The sequence below is a fragment of the Oncorhynchus tshawytscha genome, linkage group LG02, assembly GCF_018296145.1.
Source record: "Oncorhynchus tshawytscha isolate Ot180627B linkage group LG02, Otsh_v2.0, whole genome shotgun sequence".
NCBI classification, from domain to species: Eukaryota; Metazoa; Chordata; class Actinopteri; order Salmoniformes; family Salmonidae; genus Oncorhynchus; species Oncorhynchus tshawytscha.
Genome location: NC_056430.1, coordinates 7,745,141 through 7,768,861, shown reverse-complemented (window position 1 = coordinate 7,768,861; position 23,721 = coordinate 7,745,141). Strand labels below are relative to the sequence as shown.

Sequence of the window (23,721 nt, the reverse complement as noted above, 5' to 3'; positions counted from 1 at the left end):
GTGGAACGGTCGTTAAGACACAAACAGCTTACAGACGGTAGGCAATGAAGGTCACAGTTATGAAAACTTAGGACACTAAAGAGGCCTTTCTACCGACCCAGGGTCCTTGCTCATCTGTGTGAACGTGCCTTAGGCATGCTGCAAGGAGGCATGAGGACTGCAGATGTGGCTCTCCATACTGTGAGATGCCTAAGACAGCGCTACAGGGAGACAGGGCGGACAGCTGATCGTCCTCGCAGTGGCAGACCACGTGTAACAACACCTGCACAGGATCGGTACATCCGAACATCACACCTGCAGGACAGGTACAGGATAGTAACAACAACTGCCCGAGTTACACCAGGAACGCACAATCCCTCCATCAGTGCTCAGACTATCCACAATAGGCTCAGAGAGGCTGGACTGAGGGCTTGTAGGCCTGTTGTAAGGCAGGTCCTCACCAGACATCATCGGCAACAACGTCACCTATGAGCACAAACCCACCGTCGCTGGACCAGACAGGACTGGCAAAAAGTGCTCTTCTCTGATGAGTCTCGGTTTCGTGTTTATCGTCGAAGGAATGAGCGTTACACTGAGGCCTGTACTCTGGAGCGGGATCGATTTGGAGGTGGAGGGTCCGTCTTGGTCTGGGGCGGTGTGTCACAGCATCATCGGACTGAGCTTGTCATTGCAGGCAATCTCAACACTGTGCATTACTGGGAAGACATCCTCCTCCCTCATGTGGTACCCTTCCTGCATTCTCATCCTGACATGACCCTCCAGCATGACAATTCCACCAGCCATACTGCTCATTCTGTGCGTGATTTCCTGCAAGGCAGGAATGTCAGTGTTCTGCCATGGTCAGCGAAGAACCTGGATCTCAATCCCATTGAGCACGTCTGGGACCTGTTGGATCGGAGGGTGAGGGCTAAGGCCATTCCCCCCAGAAATGTCCGGGAACTTGCAGGTGCCTTGGTGGAAGAGTGGGGTAACATCTCACAGCAAGAACTGGCTAATCTGGTGCAGTCCATTAGGAGGAGATGCACTGCAGTACTTAATGCTGCTGGTGGCCACACCAGATACTGACTGTTACTTTTGATTTTGACCCCCCCCCCCCTTTGTTCAGGGACACATTATTCAATTTCTGTTAGTCACATGTCTGTGGAACTTGTTTAGTTTATGTCTCAGTTGTTGAATCTTATGTTCATAGAAATATTTACACATGTTAAGTTTGCTGAATATAAATGCATTTGACAGTGAGTGGATGTTTATTTTTTGCTGAGTTTATTTCCCTGGAGAGGGGGGTGTGCTTTAGTCACAGACGACTTCTACAGTTTGTCTGGTCGCTGTCGGTCTGTCAGTTTGTCTGGTCATTGTAACTGTCAGTTTGTCTGGTCATTGTAACTGTCAGTTTGTCTGGTCATTATAACTGTCAGTTTGTCTGGTCATTATAACTGTAATGTGATAATGTGATAACGTAATTATAACTGTAACGTAATAATGTGTCTTACTGTTACTGTAGTAGAGAAGATAATGTGTTACTATAGTAGAGTAGATAATGTGTCTTACTGTTACTGTAGTAGAGTAGATAATGTGTCTTACTGTAGTAGAGTAGATAATGTGTCTTACTGTTACTGTAGTAGAGTAGATAATGTCTTACTGTAGTAGAGTAGATAATGTGTCTTACTGTAGTAGGGTAGATAATGTCTTACGGTAGTAGAGTAGATAATGTGTCTTACTGTTACTGTAGTAGAGTAGATAATGTGTCTTACTGTAGTAGGGTAGATAATGTGTCTTACTGTTACTGTAGTAGAGAAGATAATGTGTTACTATAGTAGAGTAGATAATGTGTCTTACTGTTACTGTAGTAGAGTAGATAATGTGTCTTACTGTAGTAGAGTAGATAATGTGTCTTACTGTTACTGTAGTAGAGTAGATAATGTGTCTTACTGTTACTGTAGTAGAGTAGATAATGTGTCTTACTGTTACTGTAGTAGAGTAGATAATGTGTCTTACTGTTACTGTAGTAGAGTAGATAATGTGTCTTACTGTAGTAGAGTAGATAATGTCTTACTGTAGTAGAGTAGATAATGTGTCTTACTGTAGTAGGGTAGATAATGTCTTACGGTAGTAGAGTAGATAATGTGTCTTACTGTTACTGTAGTAGAGTAGATAATGTGTCTTACTGTAGTAGGGTAGATAATGTGTCTTACTGTTACTGTAGTAGAGTAGATAATGTGTCTTACTGTTACTATAGTAGAGTAGATAATGTGTCTTACTGTAGTAGAGTAGATAATATGTCTTACTGTTACTGTAGTAGGGTAGATAATGTGTCTTACTGTTACTGTAGTAGAGTAGATAATGTGTCTTACTGTAGTAGAGTAGGTAATGTGTCTTACTGTTACTGTAGTAGAGTAGATAATGTGTCTTACTGTAGTAGAGTAGATAATGTGTCTTACTGTTTCTGTAGTAGAGTAGATAATGTGTCTTACTGTTACTGTAGTAGAGTAGATAATGTCTTACTGTTACTGTAGTAGAGTAGATAATGTGTCTTACTGTTACTATAGTAGAGTAGATAATGTGTTACTGTTACTGTAGTAGAGTAGATCATGTGTCTTACTGTAGTAGAGTAGATAATGTGTCTTACTGTAGTAGAGTAGATAATGTCTTACTGTAGTAGAGTAGATAATGTCTTACTGTTACTGTAGTAGGGTAGATAATGTGTCTTACTGTTACTGTAGTAGAGTAGATCATGTGTGTTACTGTAGTAGAGTAGATAAGGTCTTACTGTAGTAGAGTAGATAATGTCTTACTGTTTCTGTAGTAGAGTAGATCATGTGTCTTACTGTTACTGTAGTAGAGTAGATAATGTGTCTTACTGTTACTGTAGTAGAGTAGATAATGTGTCTTACTGTAGTAGAGTATATAAGGTCTTACTGTAGTAGAGTAGATAATGTCTTACTGTTTCTGTAGTAGGGTAGATAATGTCTTACTGTTACTGTAGTAGAGTAGATAATGTGTCTTACTGTTACTGTAGTAGAGTAGATAATGTGTCTTACTGTTACTGTAGTAGAGTAGATAATGTGTCTTACTGTTACTGTAGTAGAGTAGATAATGTCTTACTGTTACTGTAGTAGAGTAGATAATGTCTTACTGGTACTGTAGTAGAGTAGATAATGTGTCTTACTGGTACTGTAGTAGAGTAGAGAATGTGTCTTACTGGTACTGTAGTGGAGTAGATAATGTGTCTTACTGGTACTGTAGTAGAGTAGATAATGTGTCTCACTGTTACTGTAGTAGAATAGATAATGTGTCTTACTGTTACTGTAGTAGGGTAGATAATGTGTCTTACTGTTACTGTAGTAGAATAGATAATGTGTCTTACTGTTACTGTAGTAGGGTAGATAATGTGTCTTACTGTTACTGTAGTAGAGTAGATAATGTGTCTTACTGATACTGTAGTAGAGTAGATAATGGTCTTACTGTTACTGTAGTAGGGTAGATAATGTGTCTTACTGTTACTGTAGTAGAGTAGATAATGTCTTACTGTTACTGTAGTAGAGTAGATAATGTCTTACTGTTACTGTAGTAGAGTAGATAATGTCTTACTGTTACTGTAGTAGAGTAGATAATGTGAGGTTACTGTAGTAGAGTAGATAATGTGAGGTTACTGATACTGTAGTAGAGTAGATAATGTGAGGTTACTGTAGTAGAGTAGATAATGTGAGGTTACTGATACTGTAGTAGAGTAGATAATGTGAGGTTACTGATACTGTAGTAGAGTAGATAATGTCTTACTGTAGTAGGGTAGATAATGTCTTACTGTTACTGTAGTAGAGTAGATAATGTCTTACTGTTACTGTAGTAGAGTAGATAATGTGAGGTTACTGTAGTAGAGTAGATCATGTGAGGTTACTGATACTGTAGTAGAGTAGATAATGTGTCTTACTGTAGTGGAGTAGATAAGGTCTTACTGTAGTAGAGTAGATAATGTCCTACTGTTACTGTAGTAGAGTAGATAATGTGTCTTACTGTTACTGTAGTAGAGTAGATAATGGTCTTACTGTTACTGTAGTAGGGTAGATAATGTGTCTTACTGTTACTGTAGTAGAGTAGATAATGTCTTACTGTTACTGTAGTAGAGTAGATAATGTCTTACTGTTACTGTAGTAGAGTAGATAATGTCTTACTGTAGTAGGGTAGATAATGTCTTACTGTTACTGTAGTAGAGTAGATAATGTCTTACTGTTACTGTAGTAGAGTAGATAATGTGAGGTTACTGTAGTAGAGTAGATAATGTGAGGTTACTGATACTGTAGTAGAGTAGATAATGTGAGGTTACTGTAGTAGAGTAGATAATGTGAGGTTACTGATACTGTAGTAGAGTAGATAATGTGAGGTTACTGATACTGTAGTAGAGTAGATAATGTGAGGTTACTGTAGTAGAGTAGATAATGTGAGGTTACTGATACTGTAGTAGAGTAGATAATGTGAGGTTACTGATACTGTAGTAGAGTAGATAATGTGAGGTTACTGTAGTAGAGTAGATAATGTGAGGTTACTGTAGTAGAGTAGATAATGTGAGGTTACTGATACTGTAGTAGAGTAGATAATGTGAGGTTACTGTAGTAGAGTAGATAATGTGAGGTTACTGTAGTAGAGTAGATAATGTGAGGTTACTGATACTGTAGTAGAGTAGATAATGTGAGGTTACTGATACTGTAGTAGAGTAGATAATGTGAGGTTACTGATACTGTAGTAGAGTAGATAATGTGAGGTTACTGATACTGTAGTAGATAGGTTACACAACTAGTTTCCTAGTTTCTACAAAGGAACAAACATTCACATACATGGAAAGGAGAGTAGTCTCCAGGTGCCCTGGAAAGGAGAGTAGTCTCCAGATGCCCTGGAAAGGAGAGTAGTCTCCAGATGCCCTGGAAAGGAGAGTAGTCTCCAGATGCCATGGAAAGGAGAGTAGTCTCCAGATGCCCTGGAAAGGAGAGTAGTCTCCAGATGCCCTGGAAAGGAGAGTAGTCTCCAGATGCCCTGGAAAGGAGAGTAGTCTCCAGATGCCCTGGAAAGGAGAGTAGTCTCCAGATGCCCTGGAAAGGAGAGTAGTCTCCAGATGCCCTGGAAAGGAGAGTAGTCTCCAGATGCCATGGAAAGGAGAGTAGTCTCCAGATGCCCTGGAAAGGAGAGTAGTCTCCAGGTGCCATGGAAAGGAGAGTAGTCTCCAGATGCCCTGGAAAGGAGAGTAGTCTCCAGATGCCCTGGAAAGGAGAGTAGTCTCCAGATGCCATGGAAAGGAGAGTAGTCTCCAGATGCCCTGGAAAGGAGAGTAGTCTCCAGATGCCCTGGAAAGGAGAGTAGTCTCCAGATGCCCTGGAAAGGAGAGTAGTCTCCAGATGCCATGGAAAGGAGAGTAGTCTCCAGATGCCCTGGAAAGGAGAGTAGTCTCCAGGTGCCATGGAAAGGAGAGTAGTCTCCAGGTGCCCTGGAAAGGAGAGTAGTCTCCAGATGCCCTGGAAAGGAGAGTAGTCTCCAGGTGCCATGGAAAGGAGAGTAGTCTCCAGATGCCATGGAAAGGAGAGTAGTCTCCAGATGCCATGGAAAGGAGAGTAGTCTCCAGACTTCAAAGTCTTCATTTTCGCCCGGTTATTGATTTTCACATCGAACGTGAGAAAACAACTGTAAATCGAGGAGGAGATAAATGAGGAAGTCATAAAGGTTATTGAGCAGAGTTACTGTATGGAGCTGCTGTAAATGAAATCTGCCCTTACCAACGCAACAAATAAATTACATTTATTTTCAAATCAAATTTATTTATTTAGCCCTTCGTACATCAGCTGATATCTTAAAGTGCTTATACAGAAACCCAGCCTAAAACCCCAAACAGCAAGCAATGCAGGTGTACAAGCACGGTGGCTAGGAAAAACTCCCTAGAAAGGCCAAAACCTAGGAAGAAACCTAGAGAGGAACCAGGCTATGAGGGGTGGCCAGTCCTCTTCTGGCTGTGCCGGGTGGAGATTATAACAGAACATGACCAAGATGTTCAAATGTTCATAAATGACCAGCATGGTCAAATAATCAAATAAATGCATATCTGTATACAATATCTGTGATTATATATGAAAACAAACCCAACCTTCTCGTGGTTCCTTGTTGAATTGCAGGACTTCCCCATCATGTTCATTCATCACCTAGCAACAGTGAGCCTGATCAGTTTTTCCTACGCTAACAACATGCTACGTGTCGGGAGCCTGGTGATGTGTGTCCACGACGCATCAGACTTCCTACTGGAGGTGAGTGTGGACACACACACACACACACACACACACACATTAGCATACTACTCAGAATGAGTGAGGAATACATTCTCAGTGATATTCTAGTGTAGATATTGGAATATATGTAACGGATGTGAAACCGCTAGTTAGTTAGCGGTGGTGCGTGCTAAATAGCGTTTCAATCGGTGACGTCACTTGCTCTGAGACCTTGAAGTAGTAGTTCTCCTTGCTCTGCAAGGGCCGCGGCTTTTGTGGAGCGATGGGTAACGATGCTTCGTGGGTGACTGTTGTTGATGTGTGCCGAGGGTCCCTGGTTCGCGCCCGGGTATGGGCGAGGGGACGGTCTAAAGTTATACTGTTACATATACATCAAAGTACAGGCCATGTATTCTTTGAAGAAGGAACTTGTAGAACATGGAACGTACAATATGACAGTATATCAATGTTTACCTTCTCTCCTTCTTCAGGCAGCCAAACTGACCAACTACGCCAAGTACCAGCGCCTGTGTGACTTCCTGTTCGTTCTGTTTGCAGTAGTCTTCTTCATCACAAGGCTTGTCCTCTACCCTCTATGGTTAGTGACTGTATGGTTGTCCTCCACACTGGGGTGTCCTCTAGATTGTATGGTTGTCCTCTACACTGGGGTGTCCTCTAGATTGTATGGTTGTCCTCTAGACTGGGGTGTCCTCTAGACTGTATGGTTGTCCTCTAGACTGGGGTGTCCTCTAGACTGTATGGTTGTCCTCTAGACTGGGGTGTCCTCTAGACTGGGGTGTCCTCTAGACTGGGGTGTCCTCTAGACTGTATGGTGTCCTCTAGACTGTATGGTGTCCTCTAGACTGTATGGTTGTCCTCTAGACTGGGGTGTCCTCTAGACTGGGGTGTCCTCTAGACTGGGGTGTCCTCTAGACTGTATGGTTGTCCTCTAGACTGGGGTGTCCTCTAGACTGGGGTGTCCTCTAGACTGTATTGTGTCCTCTAGACTGGGGTGTCCTCTAGACTGTATGGTGTCCTCTAGACTGTATGGTGTCCTCTAGAGTGGGGTGTCCTCTAGACTGTGTGGTTGTCCTCTAGACTGTGTGGTTGTCCTCTACACTGGGGTGTCCTCTAGACTGTATGGTTGTCCTCTAGACTGTGTGGTTGTCCTCTACACTGGGGTGTCCTCTAGACTGTGTGGTTGTCCTCTAGACTGTATGGTGTCCTCTACACTGGGGTGTCCTCTAGACTGTGTGGTTGTCCTCTAGACTGTGTGGTTGTCCTCTACACTGGGGTGTCCTCTAGTCTGCGGTGTCCTCTAGACTGGGGTGTCCTCTAGACTGTGTGGTTGTCCTCTACACTGGGGTGTCCTTTAGTCTGCGGTGTCCTCTAGACTGGGGTGTCCTCTAGTCTGCGGTGTCCTCTAGACTGGGGTGTCCTCTAGACTGTGTGGTTGTCCTCTAGACTAGGGTGTCCTCTAGTCTGGGGTGTCCTCTAGACTGTGTGGTTGTCCTCTACACTGGGGTGTCCTCTAGTCTGCAGTGTCCTCTAGACTGGGGTGTCCTCTAGTCTGTGGTGTCCTCTAGTCTGGGGTGTCCTCTAGACTGGGGTGTCCTCTAGTCTGGGGTGTCCTCTAGACTGGGGTGTCCTCTAGACTGGGGTGTCCTCTAGACTGTGTGGTTGTCCTCTACACTGGGGTGTCCTCTAGTCTGCGGTGTCCTCTAGACTGGGGTGTCCTCTAGACTGTGTGGTTGTCCTCTAGACTAGGGTGTCCTCTAGTCTGGGGTGTCCTCTAGACTGTGTGGTTGTCCTCTACACTGGGGTGTCCTCTAGTCTGCGGTGTCCTCTAGACTGGGGTGTCCTCTAGACTGGGGTGTCCTCTAGACTGGGGTGTCCTCTAAGACTGGGGTGTCCTCTAGACTGTGGGGTGTCCTCTAGACTGTGTGGTTGTCCTCTAGTCTGGGGTGTCCTCTAGTCTGGGGTGTCCTCTAGACTGGGGTGTCCTCTAGTCTGGGGTGTCGTCTGGGGTGTCTAGACTGGGGTGTCCTCTAGTCTGGGGTGTCCTCTAGACTGGGGTGTCCTCTAGACTGGGGTGTATTCATTTGGAAGTAAATGGGCCGAAACAGGAAGCCACTTAACTGAATTTGTCCAATAAGTAACTTTTGGTTTTGTTGGGAAACTTCTTTAGTTGAAAACATTTTGCTACAGTTTTCACTAACGAAACATCCCAGTTATCTGTCTACCTTCTTTCTATGGTTTGTGTCTGTCTGTCTGTCTGTCTGTGTCTGTCTGTCGTCACAGCAGCTTGTCTGCCTATCTGCCTGCCTGTCTGACTGCCTGCCTGTCTGTCTGTCTGTCTGCCTGCCTGTCTGTCTGTCTGTCTGTCTGTCTGTCTGTCTGTCTGTCTGTCTGTCTGTCTGTCTGTCTGTCTGTCTGTCAGGTCTCGCTTGGGAAACAGGTCTTGTTCTGACCTCAATGAGACTTCCTGGTTACGTAAAGGTTAAATAACATTCAGCAGAGCTACCTAACCTCTGTGGTTAGTTATTGACACTACTCTAAGGGTGCATCCCTATCCACTATTCCAGAGCCCAAAGTGCCCCTGGTCAACAATGGTGCACTACTTAGAGAAGAGGGCACCATTTGGGACGCGGAACCATCTGTGATTTTAGTATGGATGGAAGCAGCTCTACGGGACGACCGACAGTCAAGGGACAGGTCTATGATGGGCAGTGGAGGTAGCCTCCTGAGCTGCTATAATCAGCGTCCCAAATGACACCCTATTCCCTACGTAGTGCACTACTTTAGACCAGAGCCCTATAGAACCCTATTCCCTACATAGTGCACTACTTTAGACCAGAGCCCTATAGAACCCTATTCCCTATGTAGTGCACTACTTTAGACCCTATTGCCTACGTAGTGTACTACTTTAGACCAGAGCCCTATAGATCCCTATTCCATACATAGTACACTACTTTAGACCCTATTGCCTACGTAGTGTACTACTTAGACCAGAGCCCTATAGAACCCTATTCCATACATAGTACACTACTTTAGACCCTATTGCCTACATAGTGCACTACTTTAGACCAGAGCCCTATAGAACCCTATTCCCTATGTAGTGCACTACTTTAGACCCTATTGCCTACGTAGTGTACTACTTTAGACCAGAGCCCTATAGATCCCTATTCCATACATAGTACACTACTTTAGACCCTATTGCCTACGTAGTGTACTACTTTAGACCAGAGCCCTATAGAACCCTATTCCCTATGTAGTGCACTACTTTAGACCAGAGCCCTATAGAACCCTATTCCATACATAGTACACTACTTTAGACCCTATTGCCTACGTAGTGTACTACTTTAGAACAGAGCCCTATAGAACCATATTCAATACATAGTGCACTACTTTAAACCCTATTCCCTACATAGTACACTACTTTAGACCATATTCTCTACATAGTGCACTACTTTAGGCCAGAGCCCTATGGCACCCTATTCCCTATATAGTACACTATTTTAGACCAGAGCCCTATACAGCCCTATTCTCTACATAGTGCACTACTTTAGGCCAGAGCCCTATGGCACCCTATTCCCTATATAGTACACTATTTTAGACCAGAGCCCTATAGGCCCTTGTCAAAAAAGTAGTACACTGTAGTTTATATATTTTATTTATTTTTATTTTACCTTTATTTAACTAGGCAAGTCAGTTAAGAACAAATTCTTAATTTCAATGACGGCCTAGGAACAGTGGGTTAACTGCCTGTTCAGGGGCAGAATGACAGGGCAGGGTTCCCCAATTGCATTTAGCCTCGGGACATATTTTCTATTGAGCAGATAGTCTGGGAGCCGGAACATATGAAACATTTATACGCTGAAATCCAAAACACATTTCAAACCTTGATTACATTTACCTCTACTATTATTATTATTATTATTATACACTGTTGCTGGTATTTCAAGGTCCTGGAGTGGCCTAGCCAGTCTCCAGATCTCAACCCCATAGAAAATATTTGGAGGGAGTTGAAAGTTCGTGTTGCCCAGCAACAGCCCCAAAACATCACTGCTCTAGAGGAGATCTGCATGGAGGAATGGGCCAAAATACCAGCAACAGTGTGTGAAAACCTTGTGAAGACTTACAGAAAACGTTTGACCTCTGTCATTGCCAACAAAGGGTATATAACAAAGTATTGAGATAAACTTTTGTTATTGACCAAATACTTATTTTCCACCATAATTTGCAAATAAATTCATAAAAAATCCTACAATGTGATTTTCTGGATTTTTTTTCTAATTTTGTCTGTCATAGTTGAAGTGTACCTATGATGAAAATTACAGGCCTCTCTCATCTTTTTAAGTGGGAGAACTTGCACAATTGGTGGCTGACTAAATACTTTTTTGCCCCACTGTATATAAAAATGTGCTCTTACCAGATAGACTCTTGTCTTTAAAACGGTGAATATTTAAAACGGTGAATATTTAAAACGGTGAATATTTAAAACAGTGAATATTTAAAACTGTGAATATTTAAAACAGTGAATATTTAAAACGGTGAATATTTAAAACGGTGAATATTTAAAACGGTGAATATTTAAAACGGTGAATATTTAAAACGGTGAATATTTAAAACGGTGAATATTTAAAACAGTGAATATTTAAAACAGTGAATATTTAAAACAGTGAATATTTAAAACAGTGAATATTTAAAACGGTGAATATTTAAAACGGTGAATATTTAAAACAGTGAATATTAAGAGTCTCTGGCTGGTGGAAATATCTAACAAATGAAATGAGTATGTGATAATTCTCTGGACCAACTAAGTTGAATTAATACCCCTCTTTTTCCCCACTAGCCAGCCAAGTGTTGTGGAAATATTCAGTCAATTAACATTTCTCAACTACCGAAGCCTGTGAGTTAAAATAGACTTGTATTACAACGTGGTTCATGAATACAACTAACTTTCCTGTCTCAGTACTAGCTGCTTAAAATGCTTGACCACCAGTTGAGTATGACCAGCTTGTTTTGACTGGTCTTCTTTAGATGTTTGTGACTGCTGGTGAACCATGGTCTGCAGGCATAATCAAAGTGACACTGGACTAGCGCACCTGCCAGAATCTTTAGGGGGGTCTGTAGCTAGGCTTCCATCCAATTGACGACAGATTTTCATGTGAATATTCTAAAATATGCAAATAGGCGCATTTTCCCCATCATAATTTTGTTTCCGTTAAATTGGCTTATTGCGGATAAAAGTCTGTGTGGTGCACATAAAAATACCTTTTGAGGTTAAATAAAAGGATTAAATAAAAGTTTGAATGGGTTTCCATCACATGTTCAACTCTAGTTCTACTGATGGTTGTGTAGGAATAACAAATGTTCCCACTCTGGGGTTGACAGGTGCGCTCTAGCTAACATCTTGCAGATCATTTTTATTTGTCAAACGGCAGCCAAGTATCATGTATACTGATGGTTTTGTCAGAAGAAAAACATATTAAATCACGACCCACTCTGGTGTTGACACATGAGCTCTAAGCCATCAGCTCACAGATACAGTGTAGGTGTAGCCTATACGATGAGATTATTATGGACAAAAGAGACAGATTTTATTTGTCAAAAGGCAACCGAGCATCGGTCATCATGTCACCAGAATAAAACCCGGGATATTTATCATAAAGGAGCATCAATCTCATCACCTTGTGAAGTTCATCATAATTCATTTCATCTGTAGCCAAATAAACTTTAACCAATTGAACTTTTATACAGTATTTCTCAAAAGGCAGCCAAGAATCAATCATCATGTCACTGTAGCCTACTTCATCAAAACTTCATGCTTTCCTGACGAGTCAAAGTGGGAGGAACACACAACATATCATCACGTGACTCGCCAGTTTTTAAAAAAATACAGAGAAGGATAAGAAATAAAAGTAACAAGTAATTATAGAGCAGCAGTAAAATAACAATAGCGAGGATATATACATATGTATTACTTTTATTTCTTATTGTTTTCTGTATTTTTATTGAAACTGCATTGTTTGTTAAGGGCTCGTAAGCATTTCACTGTAAGATCTACCTACACCTGTTGTATTCGGTGCATGTGACTAATATGATTTGATTTATTGATATAATAACCATTAAATGGAAGTAAAGTTGGGAGTCATGCGATGATATGTTGTGTGTTCCTCCTACTTTGACCCATCAGGAAAGCATGAAGTTTTGATGAAGTAGGCTACAGTGACATGATGATTGATGCTTGGCTGCCTTTTGAGAAATACTGTATAAAAGTTAAATTGGGTACCACACGGCCAGTTCTCTGACCTCCTCCCTATAGGCTGTCTCGTTGTTTTCGGTGATCAGGCCGGTGTCATCGGGCAAATTTAATGATGGTGTCGGAGTCGTGCCTGGCCATGCAGTCATGAGTGAGCAGGGAGTACAGAAGGGACTGAGCACGCACCCCTGAGGGGCCCCTGTGTTGAGGATCAGCATGGCAGATGTGTTGTTACCTACCCTTACCACCTGGGGGCAGCCCAGGTTCCAGTTGCAGAGGGAGGTGTTTAGTCCCCGGGTCCTTTAGCTTAGAGATGAGCTTTGAGGGCACTATGGTGTTGAACGCTGAGCTGTAGTCAATGAATAGCATTCTCACATAGGTGTTCCTTTTTGTCCAGGTGGTAAAGGGCAGTGTGGAGTGAGATTGAGGTGATGGTGTTGTAGGCTAGTTTAGGTAGGAGAATTGTATTGTCCATCAATAAGGGAGCTTTTTGCGCTGCGTGTTCACTGTTCTTTCATGTACCATGATGCACCTGGCCTCTTCTGCTTCCTATCAGCTATGTCCTATGTCCTATTTGTTATTGTGGATTCATATTGAAGATTGATGCAGCTTTGAATGCTTTGCTGTGTGGTGTTGGATTCTAAACTTTGAACATTGAGATATTAAAGACATGATAGACCAGACGCATAGTATATAAAGGAGTGAGATCTGTAGGAAAGACAGAGTGGCTGTGGAATGTACTGGGTGGACGGGAGGAGAGCACAGGATTGGTTTAGGGGGAGCGGATGGACATCTGTGGATTAGGTGAAGGAGGGGTTGAGGTCAGGAGGTCAGGTCAGATCCCCTGAAGGGAGAAATAAGGGTTTATTATCTTATTACCCTCTTCCTGTGGCACCATAAGATGTAACAATTTGAGAGAAAGAGAAGTGTTTAAAGTGGAATATATATACTTGTGATGGTGAGAAATGTTGTTTTTTTGTCTGTGTCGACCCTTTGGGAAGAATTAAACTCGGTTAAGCTTCTCTAGTGTCCGTGAGTTTTTTTATTCTGAAAAATAAGAACCTAACAGTTGTATAAAAAAAAAAAACACTCTACCCTCCCCGTGTCCAATAAAAACACTCTACCCTCCCCGTGTCCAATAAAAACACTCTACCCTCCCCCGTGTCCAATAAAAACACTCTACCCTCCCCGTGTCCAATAAAAACACTCTACCCTCCCCCGTGTCCAATAAAAACACTCTACCCTCCCCGTGTCCAATAAAAAACACTCTACCCTCCCCCGTGTCCAATAAAAAACACTCTACCCTCCCCGTGTCCAATAAAAAAACACTCCTATTTTCACCCCCCCCACCCCAATAAATGTCTAACTGTCCATAAGGGCTGTAATGGATACCTAGGTAGGGTATAAGGACTAAGGAGGTACATGTTGCCTGACTTTATTAGAGAAATTACACCCCCAAAAAATGTATTTAATTATGTAGGCTTCTTGGATGAATTGTAACTACTAAATGTTTTTAGTGAGCAGGTTGTTAGGAGAGTACAGTCTCAGCAGGGGAAGGCAGGTCTCAGAAAAGTCCAACTGGTTTTCCCATACGGAGAAATTACTGTGGTTGCATGTGCATTTTGTGTTTTCCATTCACGTGTGTGTGTGTGTGTGTGTGTGTGTGTGTGTGTGTGTGTGTGTGTGTGTGTGTGTGTGTGTGTGTGTGTGTTGTGTGTGTGTGTGTGTGTGTGTGTGTGTGTGTGTGTGTGTGTGTGTGTGTGTGTTGTGTGTGTTGTGTGTTGTGTGTGTTGTGTGTGTGTGTGTTGTGTGTGTGTGTGTTGTGTGTGTGTGTGTTGTGTGTGTGTGTGTGTGTGTGTGTGTGCGTCTGCGTGTGTGTGTGTGTGTGTGTGTGTGTGTGTGTGTGTGTGTGTGTGTGTCTGTGTCTGTGTGTGTGTGTTGTGTGTTGTGTGTTGTGTGTTGTGTGTGTGTGTGGTGTGTGTGTGTGTGTTGTGTGTGTTGTGTGTGTGTCTGTGTGTGTGTGTGTGTGTGTCTGTGTCTGTGTGTGTGTGTGTGTGTGTCCGTGTCCGTGTCTGTGTGTGTGTGTCTGTGTCTGTGTGTCTGTGTGTGTGTGTGTGTGTGTGTGTGTGTGTGTGTGTGTGTGTGTGTGTGTGTGTGTGTGTGTGTGTGTGACATACTTTCCATACACATATGAATTCATGGCGTGATCCTTCCTGTGTTATTCCAGGATCCTGAACACAACTTTGTTTGAGAGCTGGGAGATGATTGGTCCATACCCTTCCTGGTGGCTCTTCAACTCCCTACTGCTGGTGCTACAGGTGCTACACGTCATCTGGTCCTACCTCATAGCCGGGATCGCCTACAAGGCCTTGGTCCGAGGAAAGGTGGGTGGGATGTGAATGTACAGCTCTGACTCGGCCTTGACTTTTTCCACATTTTGTTACATTACAGCCTTGTTCTAAAATGGATTAAATTGTTTTCTCCCATCAATCCACACACAATACCCCATAATGACATCACAATACCCCATAATGACATCACAATACCCCATAATGACATCACAATACCCCATAATGACAAAGCAAAAAAAATTAAACTGAAATATCACATTTACATTCGGACCCTTTACTCAGTACTTTGTTAAAGCACGGTGATTACAAACTTGAGTCTTCTTGGGTATGGCGCTACAAGCTTGGCACACCTGTATTTGGGGAGTTTCTCCCATTCTTTTCTGCAGATCCTCTCAACCTCTATCAGGTTGGATGGGGAGCGTCGCTGCACAGCTATTTTCAGGTCTCTCCAGAGATGTTCGATTGGGCCACTCAAGGACTTGTCCTGAAGCCACTCTTGCATTGTCTTGGCTGTGTGCTTAGGGTCGTTGTCCTGGTGGAAGGTGAACTTTCGCCCCAGTCTAAGGTCCTGAGTGCTCTGGAGCAGGTTTTCATCTAGGATCTCTCTGTACTTTGCTCTTGTTAACCTTTCCCTCGATCCTGACTACCACTGAAAAACATCCCCACTGCATGATGCTACCACCACCATGCTTCACCGTAGGGATGGTGCCAGGTTTCCTCCAGACGTGATGCTACCACCACCATGCTTCAACATAGGGATGGTGCCAGGTTTCCTCCAGACGTGATGCTACCACCACCATGCTTCACCGTAGGGATGGTGCCAGGTTTCCTCCAGACGTGATGCTACCACCACCATGCTTCAACATAGGGATGGTGCCAGGTTTCCTCCAGACGTGATGCTACCACCACCATGCTTCAACATAGGGATGGTGCCAGGTTTCCTCCAGACGTGATGCTACCACCACCATGCTTCAACATAGGTATAGTGCCAGGTTTTCTCTAGACGTGACGCTTGGCATTCAGGCCAAAGAGTTCAATCTTGGTTCATCAGACCAGAGAATCTTGTTTCTCATGGTCTGATTCTTTAGGTATCTTTTGGAAAACTCCAAGCAGGCTGTCGTGCATTTTAATGAGGAGTAGCTCCCGTCTCGCCACTCTAACAGATTGGTTAAGTGCTGCAGAGATTGTTGTCCTTCTGGAAGGTTCTCCCATCTCCGCAGTGGAACTCTAGAGCTCAGTCAGTGACCATCGGGTTCTTGGTCACCTCCCTGACCAAGGCCCTTCTTCCCCGACTGCTCAGTTTAGCCCGGACGGCCAGCTATAGGAAGAGTCTTGGTGGTTCCAAACTTCTTCCATTTAAGAATGATGGAGGGACTTGTGTTCTTGGGGACCTTCAATGCTGCAGAAATGTTTTGTTACCCTTCCCAAGATCGCTTTGTCATTATGGGTTATTGTGTGTAGATTGGTGAGGAAAAACATTTATTTAATCAATTTTAGAATAAGTCTGTAAGGTAACAAAATGTGGAAAAAGGGGAAGGGGTCTGAATACTTTCTGAATTCCCTGTATTGGCCTATTACAGGTGAGATGTAGACAGGTGAGTGTGAGGTGTAACTACCCAAGGTAACTATTAGGTACCTCATAGCTGGGATAACCTACCTAGTTAACATGGTCAGAGGAAAGGTGAGTGGGATTGATGTAGGACAGCTCTGACTCAAGGTTAGGGACAAAACTCTGCGTTCTAGTCAGTCTGTATGAGGACAGGGCCTGTATTCAGACAGCATCTTAGAGTAGAAGTGCTGATCTAGGATCAGGTCCTTCCTGTCTACTTCATCTTATTGATTATGATCTAAAAGACAAAACGGATGCTATATCAGCAATGTTACTCTGAGAATGTTGTGAATATAGGCCCAGACTTGAGAAATTCCATTGTCAGACCTCAGTTAGTTATGACATTCCATTATGTCAGACCTCAGGCTATAGTTATGACATTCCATTGTCAGACCTCAGGCTATAGTTATGACATTCCATTATGTCAGACCTCAGTTAGTTATGACATTCCATTATGTCAGACCTCAGTTAGTTATGACATTCCATTATGTCAGACCTCAGGCTATAGTTATGACATTCCATTATGTCAGACCTCAGGCTATAGTTATGACATTCCATTATGTCAGACCTCAGGCTATAGTTATGACATTCCATTGTCAGACCTCAGATAGTTATGACATTCCATTATGTCAGACCTCAGGCTATAGTTATGACATTCCATTATGTCAGACCTCAGTTAGGTATGACATTCCATTATCAGACCTCAGGCTTTAGTTATGACATTCCATTATGTCAGACCTCAGTTAGTTATGACATTCCATTATCAGACCTCAGGCTATAGTTATGACATTCCATTATGTCAGACCTCAGTTAGGTATGACATTCCATTATCAGACCTCAGTTAGTTATGACATTCCATTATGTCAGACCTCAGTTAGTTATGACATTCCATTATCAGACCTCAGGCTATAGTTATGACATTCCATTATGTCAGACCTCAGGCTATAGTTATGACATTCCATTATCAGACCTCAGGCTATAGTTATGACATTCCATTATGTCAGACCTCAGGCTACAGTTATGACATTCCATTATCAGACCTCAGGCTATAGTTATGACATTCCATTATCAGACCTCAGGCTATAGTTATGACATTCCATTGTCAGACCTCAGGCTATAGTTATGACATTCCATTGTCAGACCTCAGGCTATAGTTATGACATTCCATTATGTCAGACCTCAGTTAGTTATGACATTCCATTATGTCAGACCTCAGTTAGTTATGACATTCCATTATGTCAGACCTCAGGCTATAGTTATGACATTCCATTATGTCAGACCTCAGTTAGTTATGACATTCCATTATGTCAGACCTCAGGCTATAGTTATGACATTCCATTATCAGACCTCAGGCTATAGTTATGACATTCCATTATCAGACCTCAGGCTATAGTTATGACATTCCATTATGTCAGACCTCAGGCTATAGTTATGACATTCCATTGTCAGACCTCAGGCTATAGTTATGACATTCCATTATGTCAGACCTCAGGCTATAGTTATGACATTCCATTATGTCAGACCTCAGTTAGTTATGACATTCCATTATGTCAGACCTCAGGCTATAGTTATGACATTCCATTATGTCAGACCTCAGGCTATAGTTATGACATTACATTGTCAGACCTCAGGCTATAGTTATGACATTCCATTATCAGACCTCAGGCTATAGTTATGACATTCCATTATGTCAGACCTCAGGCTATAGTTATGACATTCCATTTTGTCAGACCTCAGTTAGTTATGACATTCCATTATGTCAGACCTCAGGCTATAGTTATGACATTCCATTATCAGACCTCAGGCTATAGTTATGACATTCCATTATCAGACCTCAGGCTATAGTTATGACATTCCATTTTGTCAGACCTCAGGCTATAGTTATGACATTCCATTATGTCAGACCTCAGATAGTTATGACATTCCATTGTCAGACCTCAGTTAGTTATGACATTCCATTATGTCAGACCTCAGGCTATAGTTATGACATTCCATTATCAGACCTCAGGCTATAGTTATGACATTCCATTATCAGACCTCAGGCTATAGTTATGACATTCCATTTTGTCAGACCTCAGTTAGTTATGACATTCCATTATGTCAGACCTCAGGCTATAGTTATGACATTCCATTATGTCAGACCTCAGGCTATAGTTATGACATTCCATTATGTCAGACCTCAGGCTATAGTTATGACATTCCATTATGTCAGACCTCAGGCTATAGTTATGACATTCCATTATGTCAGACCTCAGGCTATAGTTATGAAAGGGGTGGCAGGGTAGCCTAGTGGTTAGAGAGTTGGACTGGTAACCGAAAGGTTGCAAGTTCGAATCCCCGAGCTGACAAGGTACAAATCTGTCGTTCTGCCCCTGAACAGGCTGTTAACCCACCTAGGTTGTCATTGAAAATAAGAATTTGTTCTTAACTGACTTGCCTAGTTAAATAAAGATAAAAATAAAATAAACGTTTAAAAAATGCTGTGAGTGTGGAAGCTATAGGTAACACTTCGTGTTTGTTCATTGCTTTCTTCCTCTTCATGTTTTGAATCGCTGTCCTTCTCTCTGCAGAGGTGGTTTGTTTCCTCTCTTTGGTGGAGGGTCCCGTCTCTCCGTCTCCTCAGTCCTTATTCTTCACTCCACTTGTCCTTGCTTTACTGTCTAACTACGATTTAAGATCCGTCTATTGGTCAATTGCACACAAGGTCCAACCGAAATTTGACTTCCACTTTTAACCCAACCCCTCTGAAAGACACACATACATATACAGGTTTTGGGAGAGGTGCGGAGAGCTGTTGTTATTGGGGGGGGGTGCACAGCTGCAGGAAATAGCATCCGGTTTGTCAGCTCACTTCCCACCAGATTGACAACTACCTTCTCTGCTCTGCTTTTTGCAGTCTGTCAATGTCATTTTTGTTCATATGGTTGTGGCTTTATGCATATGAGCCAGACGGGCTCGTCAGATTTTACATGCTCCTTTAAACTCCTATCTTGTGGCACTTGCGAGCATGTGCAGGTTTTGGGAGTCAGAATTCATTAAGGGAAGTCTGATCTATTTTTATTTTTGTTGTTGACCAGAAATAATTTATATATGAAGATATTCTAATGTTATTTATGTATTTGTAAATAACCTATGACGATTAAGTGCATGAATCTTTTTAAGATCTGGTAACATGTTTCCAGGCTGTCGAGCTAAATGTCTACGGAGTTCAATTGTGATGCGTCTCTCAGAGTTCTGCCAACTACATTGTCGCCATCAGCCGATACTTGTACAAAATGTCCATTCCTTAATTTTACCTTTATTTTACTAGGCAAGTCAGTTAAGAACAAATTCTTATTTAACCACTAGGCTACCCTGCCGCCCTGTACCGGTTTATCCTGTGTAACTGCGTTCTATTCTTTGGGTAATGATATCCATAGTTTAAATTTTTTTTTAAAAACGTCATTCTATGTGACGTCTGTCAAAAAACGTGCACTACTACTGGATACTTCTGGAAATATCCATTGTGTCACTTTGAATTGTAACATTGTATTTCTGTCTGTCTGACAGGTTTCTAAGGATGACCGCAGTGATGTTGAGAGCAGCTCAGAGGAGGAGGTGGACACCAACGGTACCAATAACAAGGGGGTTAAAATGGTGTTCTCTCCTAAAGTAGAGAACGGCACCAACGGCCACGCCGTCGCCACTATAACCTGGCCACAACAGATACGTAGCAGCAGCAGCAGCAGCAGTTGGTGACACAAGAAAGAGGAGTCCGCTGTCAGATTCACAGTATAGGGCTGACCACGGGGGTCCAATATGTCTGGCCTGGTTACACTGGGCAGCCACTAGTTGTCGGAGCTGTGCTGGAAAGAACCATGTCAAAAAGAAAAGGAAAATATCTGAGCCAACACAGTACTATTCAGGTCGGCCCTATAGTGAGATTCAGGCATATCTGAGCCAACACAGTACTATTCAGGTCGGCCCTATAGTGAGATTCAGGCATATCTGAGCCAACACAGTACTATTCAGGTGCCCTATAGTGAGATTCAGGCATATCTGAGCCAACACAGTACTATTCAGGTCGGCCCTATAGTGAGATTCAGGCATATCTGAGCCAACACAGTACTATTCAGGTCGGCCCTATAGTGAGATTCAGGCATATCTGAGCCAACACAGTACTAGGTCGGCCCTATAGTGAGATTCAGGCATATCTGAGCCAACACAGTACTATTCAGGTCGGCCCTATAGTGAGATTCAGGCATATCTGAGCCAACACAGTACTATTCAGGTCGGCCCTATAGTGAGATTCAGGCATATCTGAGCCAACACAGTACTATTCAGGTCGGCCCTATAGTGAGATTCAGGCATATCTGAGCCAACACAGTACTATTCAGGTCTGCCCCTATAGTGAGATTCAGGCATATCTGAGCCAACACAGTACTATTCAGGTCTGCCCTATAGTGAGATTCAGGCATATCTGAGCCAACACAGTACTATTCAGGTCGGCCCTATAGTGAGATTCAGGCATATCTGAGCCAACACAGTACTATTCAGGTCGGCCCTATAGTGAGATTCAGGCATATCTGAGCCAACACAGTACTATTCAGGTCGGCCCTATAGTGAGATTCAGGCATATCTGAGCCAACACAGTACTATTCAGGTCGGCCCTATAGTGAGATTCAGGCATATCTGAGCCAACACAGTACTATTCAGGTCGGCCCTATAGTGAGATTCAGGCATATCTGAGCCAACACAGTACTATTCAGGTCGGCCCTATAGTGAGATTCAGGCATATCTGAGCCAACACAGTACTATTCAGGTCGGCCCTATAGTGAGATTCAGGCATATCTGAGCCAACACAGTACTATTCAGGTCGGCCCTATAGTGAGATTCAGGCATATCTGAGCCAACACAGTACTATTCAGGTCGGCCCTATAGTGAGATTCAGGCATATCTGAGCCAACACAGTACTATTCAGGTCGGCCCTATAGTGAGATTCAGGCATATCTGAGCCAACACAGTACTATTCAGGTCGGCCCTATAGTGAGATTCAGGCATATCTGAGCCAACACAGTACTATTCAGGTCGGCCCTATAGTGAGATTCAGGCATATCTGAGCCAACACAGTACTATTCAGGTCGGCCCTATAGTGAGATTCAGGCATATCTGAGCCAACACAGTACTATTCAGGTCGGCCCTATAGTGAGATTCAGGCATATCTGAGCCAACACAGTACTATTCAGGTCGGCCCTATAGTGAGATTCAGGCATATCTGAGCCAACACAGTACTATTCAGGTCGGCCCTATAGTGAGATTCAGGCATATCTGAGCCAACACAGTACTATTCAGGTCGGCCCTATAGTGAGATTCAGGCATATCTGAGCCAACACAGTACTATTCAGGTCGGCCCTATAGTGAGATTCAGGCATATCTGAGCCAACACAGTACTATTCAGGTCGGCCCTATAGTGAGATTCAGGCATATCTGAGCCAACACAGTACTATTTCTATAGTGAGATTCATATCTGAGCCAACACAGTACTATTCAGGTCGGCCCTATAGTGAGATTCAGGCATATCTGAGCCAACACAGTACTATTCAGGTCGGCCCTATAGTGAGATTCACTATTCAGGTCGGCCCTATAGTGAGATTCAGGCATATCTGAGCCAACACAGTACTATTCAGGTCGGCCCTATAGTGAGATTCAGGCATATCTGAGCCAACACAGTACTATTCAGGTCGGCCCTATAGTGAGAATCAGGCATATCTGAGCCAACACAGTACTATTCAGGTCGGCCCTATAGTGAGAATCAGGCATATCTGAGCCAACACAGTACTATTCAGGTCGGCCCTATAGTGAGAATCAGGCATATCTGAGCCAACACAGTACTATTCAGGTCGGCCCTATAGTGAGAATCAGGCATATCTGAGCCAGCACAGTACTGTTCAGGTCGGCCCTATAGTGAGAATGTCTGTGAGACCTTTCCACCACTAGTTCATCCTATCCTACGCTACATCTTGAAGTGCTTTTCCTCTCATCCAGTTCCCTGGACGTTTGAAGTCTGTTTCTTCATTCAACTCTGACTCTTAATTATACTGTACTGCACTGACAATGATCGGTGACTATGACAACAGACGATGAATGAATAGACAGACACCACCGTGACCCATAGAATCAAAACGGATTACATTTAACTGATTAAAAACACTTGTTTAATTCCCTTCTGTCAAGTCTATGGGCCTGTAGCTATTTTAATTCCATTGTGTCCATAGAATGGGGTCTGACTGTATTTTCATTCCATTGTGTCCATAGAATGGGGTCTGACTGTATTTTCATTCCATTGTGTCCACAGAATGGGGTCTGACTGTATTTTCATTCCATTGTGTCCATAGAATGGGGTCTGACTCTATTTTCATTCCATTGTGTCCATAGAATGGGGTCTGACTGTATTTTCATTCCATTGTGTCCATAGAATGGGGTCTGACTGTATTTTCATTCCATTGTGTCCATAGAATGGGGTCTGACTGTATTTTCATTCCATTGTGTCCATAGAATGGGGTCTGACTATTTTAATTCCATTGTGTCCATAGAATGGGGTCTGACTGTATTTTCATTCCATTGTGTCCATAGAATGGGGTCTGACTGTATTTTCATTCCATTGTGTCCATAGAATGGGGTCTGACTATTTTCATTCCATTGTGTCCATAGAATGGGGTCTGACTCTATTTTCATTCCATTGTGTCCATAGAATGGGGTCTGACTCTATTTTCATTCCATTGTGTCCATAGAATGGGGTCTGACTGTATTTTCATTCCATTGTGTCCATAGAATGGGGTCTGACTGTATTTTCATTCCATTGTGTCCATAGAATGGGGTCTGACTGTATTTTCATTCCATTGTGTCCATAGAATGGGGTCTGACTCTATTTTCATTCCATTGTGTCCATAGAATGGGGTCTGACTGTTTCAATTTTTATTCCACTTTTTAATGTAATGCAGCAGTTTGTTGGGGAGGATGTTCTCTCCCTGTTTTATCAGTTGAACTAAAGTTATTACTGTATATATATATTTTTTAAAGAAATAAACAAATACATGTTTGTGAAAGATATGTTTTTATTCATATTCCGCGGTTGTAAAATGACAATACCCCACCACCCAAACCGTGCTAGGCATTTAATAACTTAACAAGTAATCCAGTAGAGTTTATAAAGATCTTCTCTGTGGTGGTATCTTCTGTGTGCTAAAGGGTCAAGTCCAGGACCATGAGGAGAAG

The 23,721-nt window shown here is 42.7% G+C and overlaps 1 protein-coding gene across 5 annotated transcripts in view; it reads left to right on the top strand.

Moving 5' to 3' along the window:
- The window catches only part of LOC112222046 (ceramide synthase 5), a 44,349-nt gene extending 22,411 nt beyond the window's left edge, over positions 1 to 21,938 (top strand). The window contains exons 7-11 of one of the 5 annotated variants that reach the window (XR_006084543.1): positions 6,153 to 6,281; positions 6,734 to 6,840; positions 14,735 to 14,891; positions 20,017 to 20,582; positions 20,898 to 21,938. Coding sequence is in view for 1 of the 5 variants with exons in the window: in XM_042329892.1 (XP_042185826.1) it covers positions 6,153 to 6,281; positions 6,734 to 6,840; positions 14,735 to 14,891; positions 20,017 to 20,205 (582 nt within the window). In the remaining 4 variants the exon portion in view is untranslated. Of the gene's footprint in view, positions 1 to 6,152; positions 6,282 to 6,733; positions 6,841 to 14,734; positions 14,892 to 20,016; positions 20,596 to 20,631; positions 20,850 to 20,897 lie in introns of those variants that run through there. The other 4 variants (XR_006084542.1, XR_006084544.1, XR_006084541.1 and 1 more) reach the window with 4 other exon arrangements.
- The last annotated feature ends 1,783 nt before the right edge of the window (positions 21,939 to 23,721 follow it).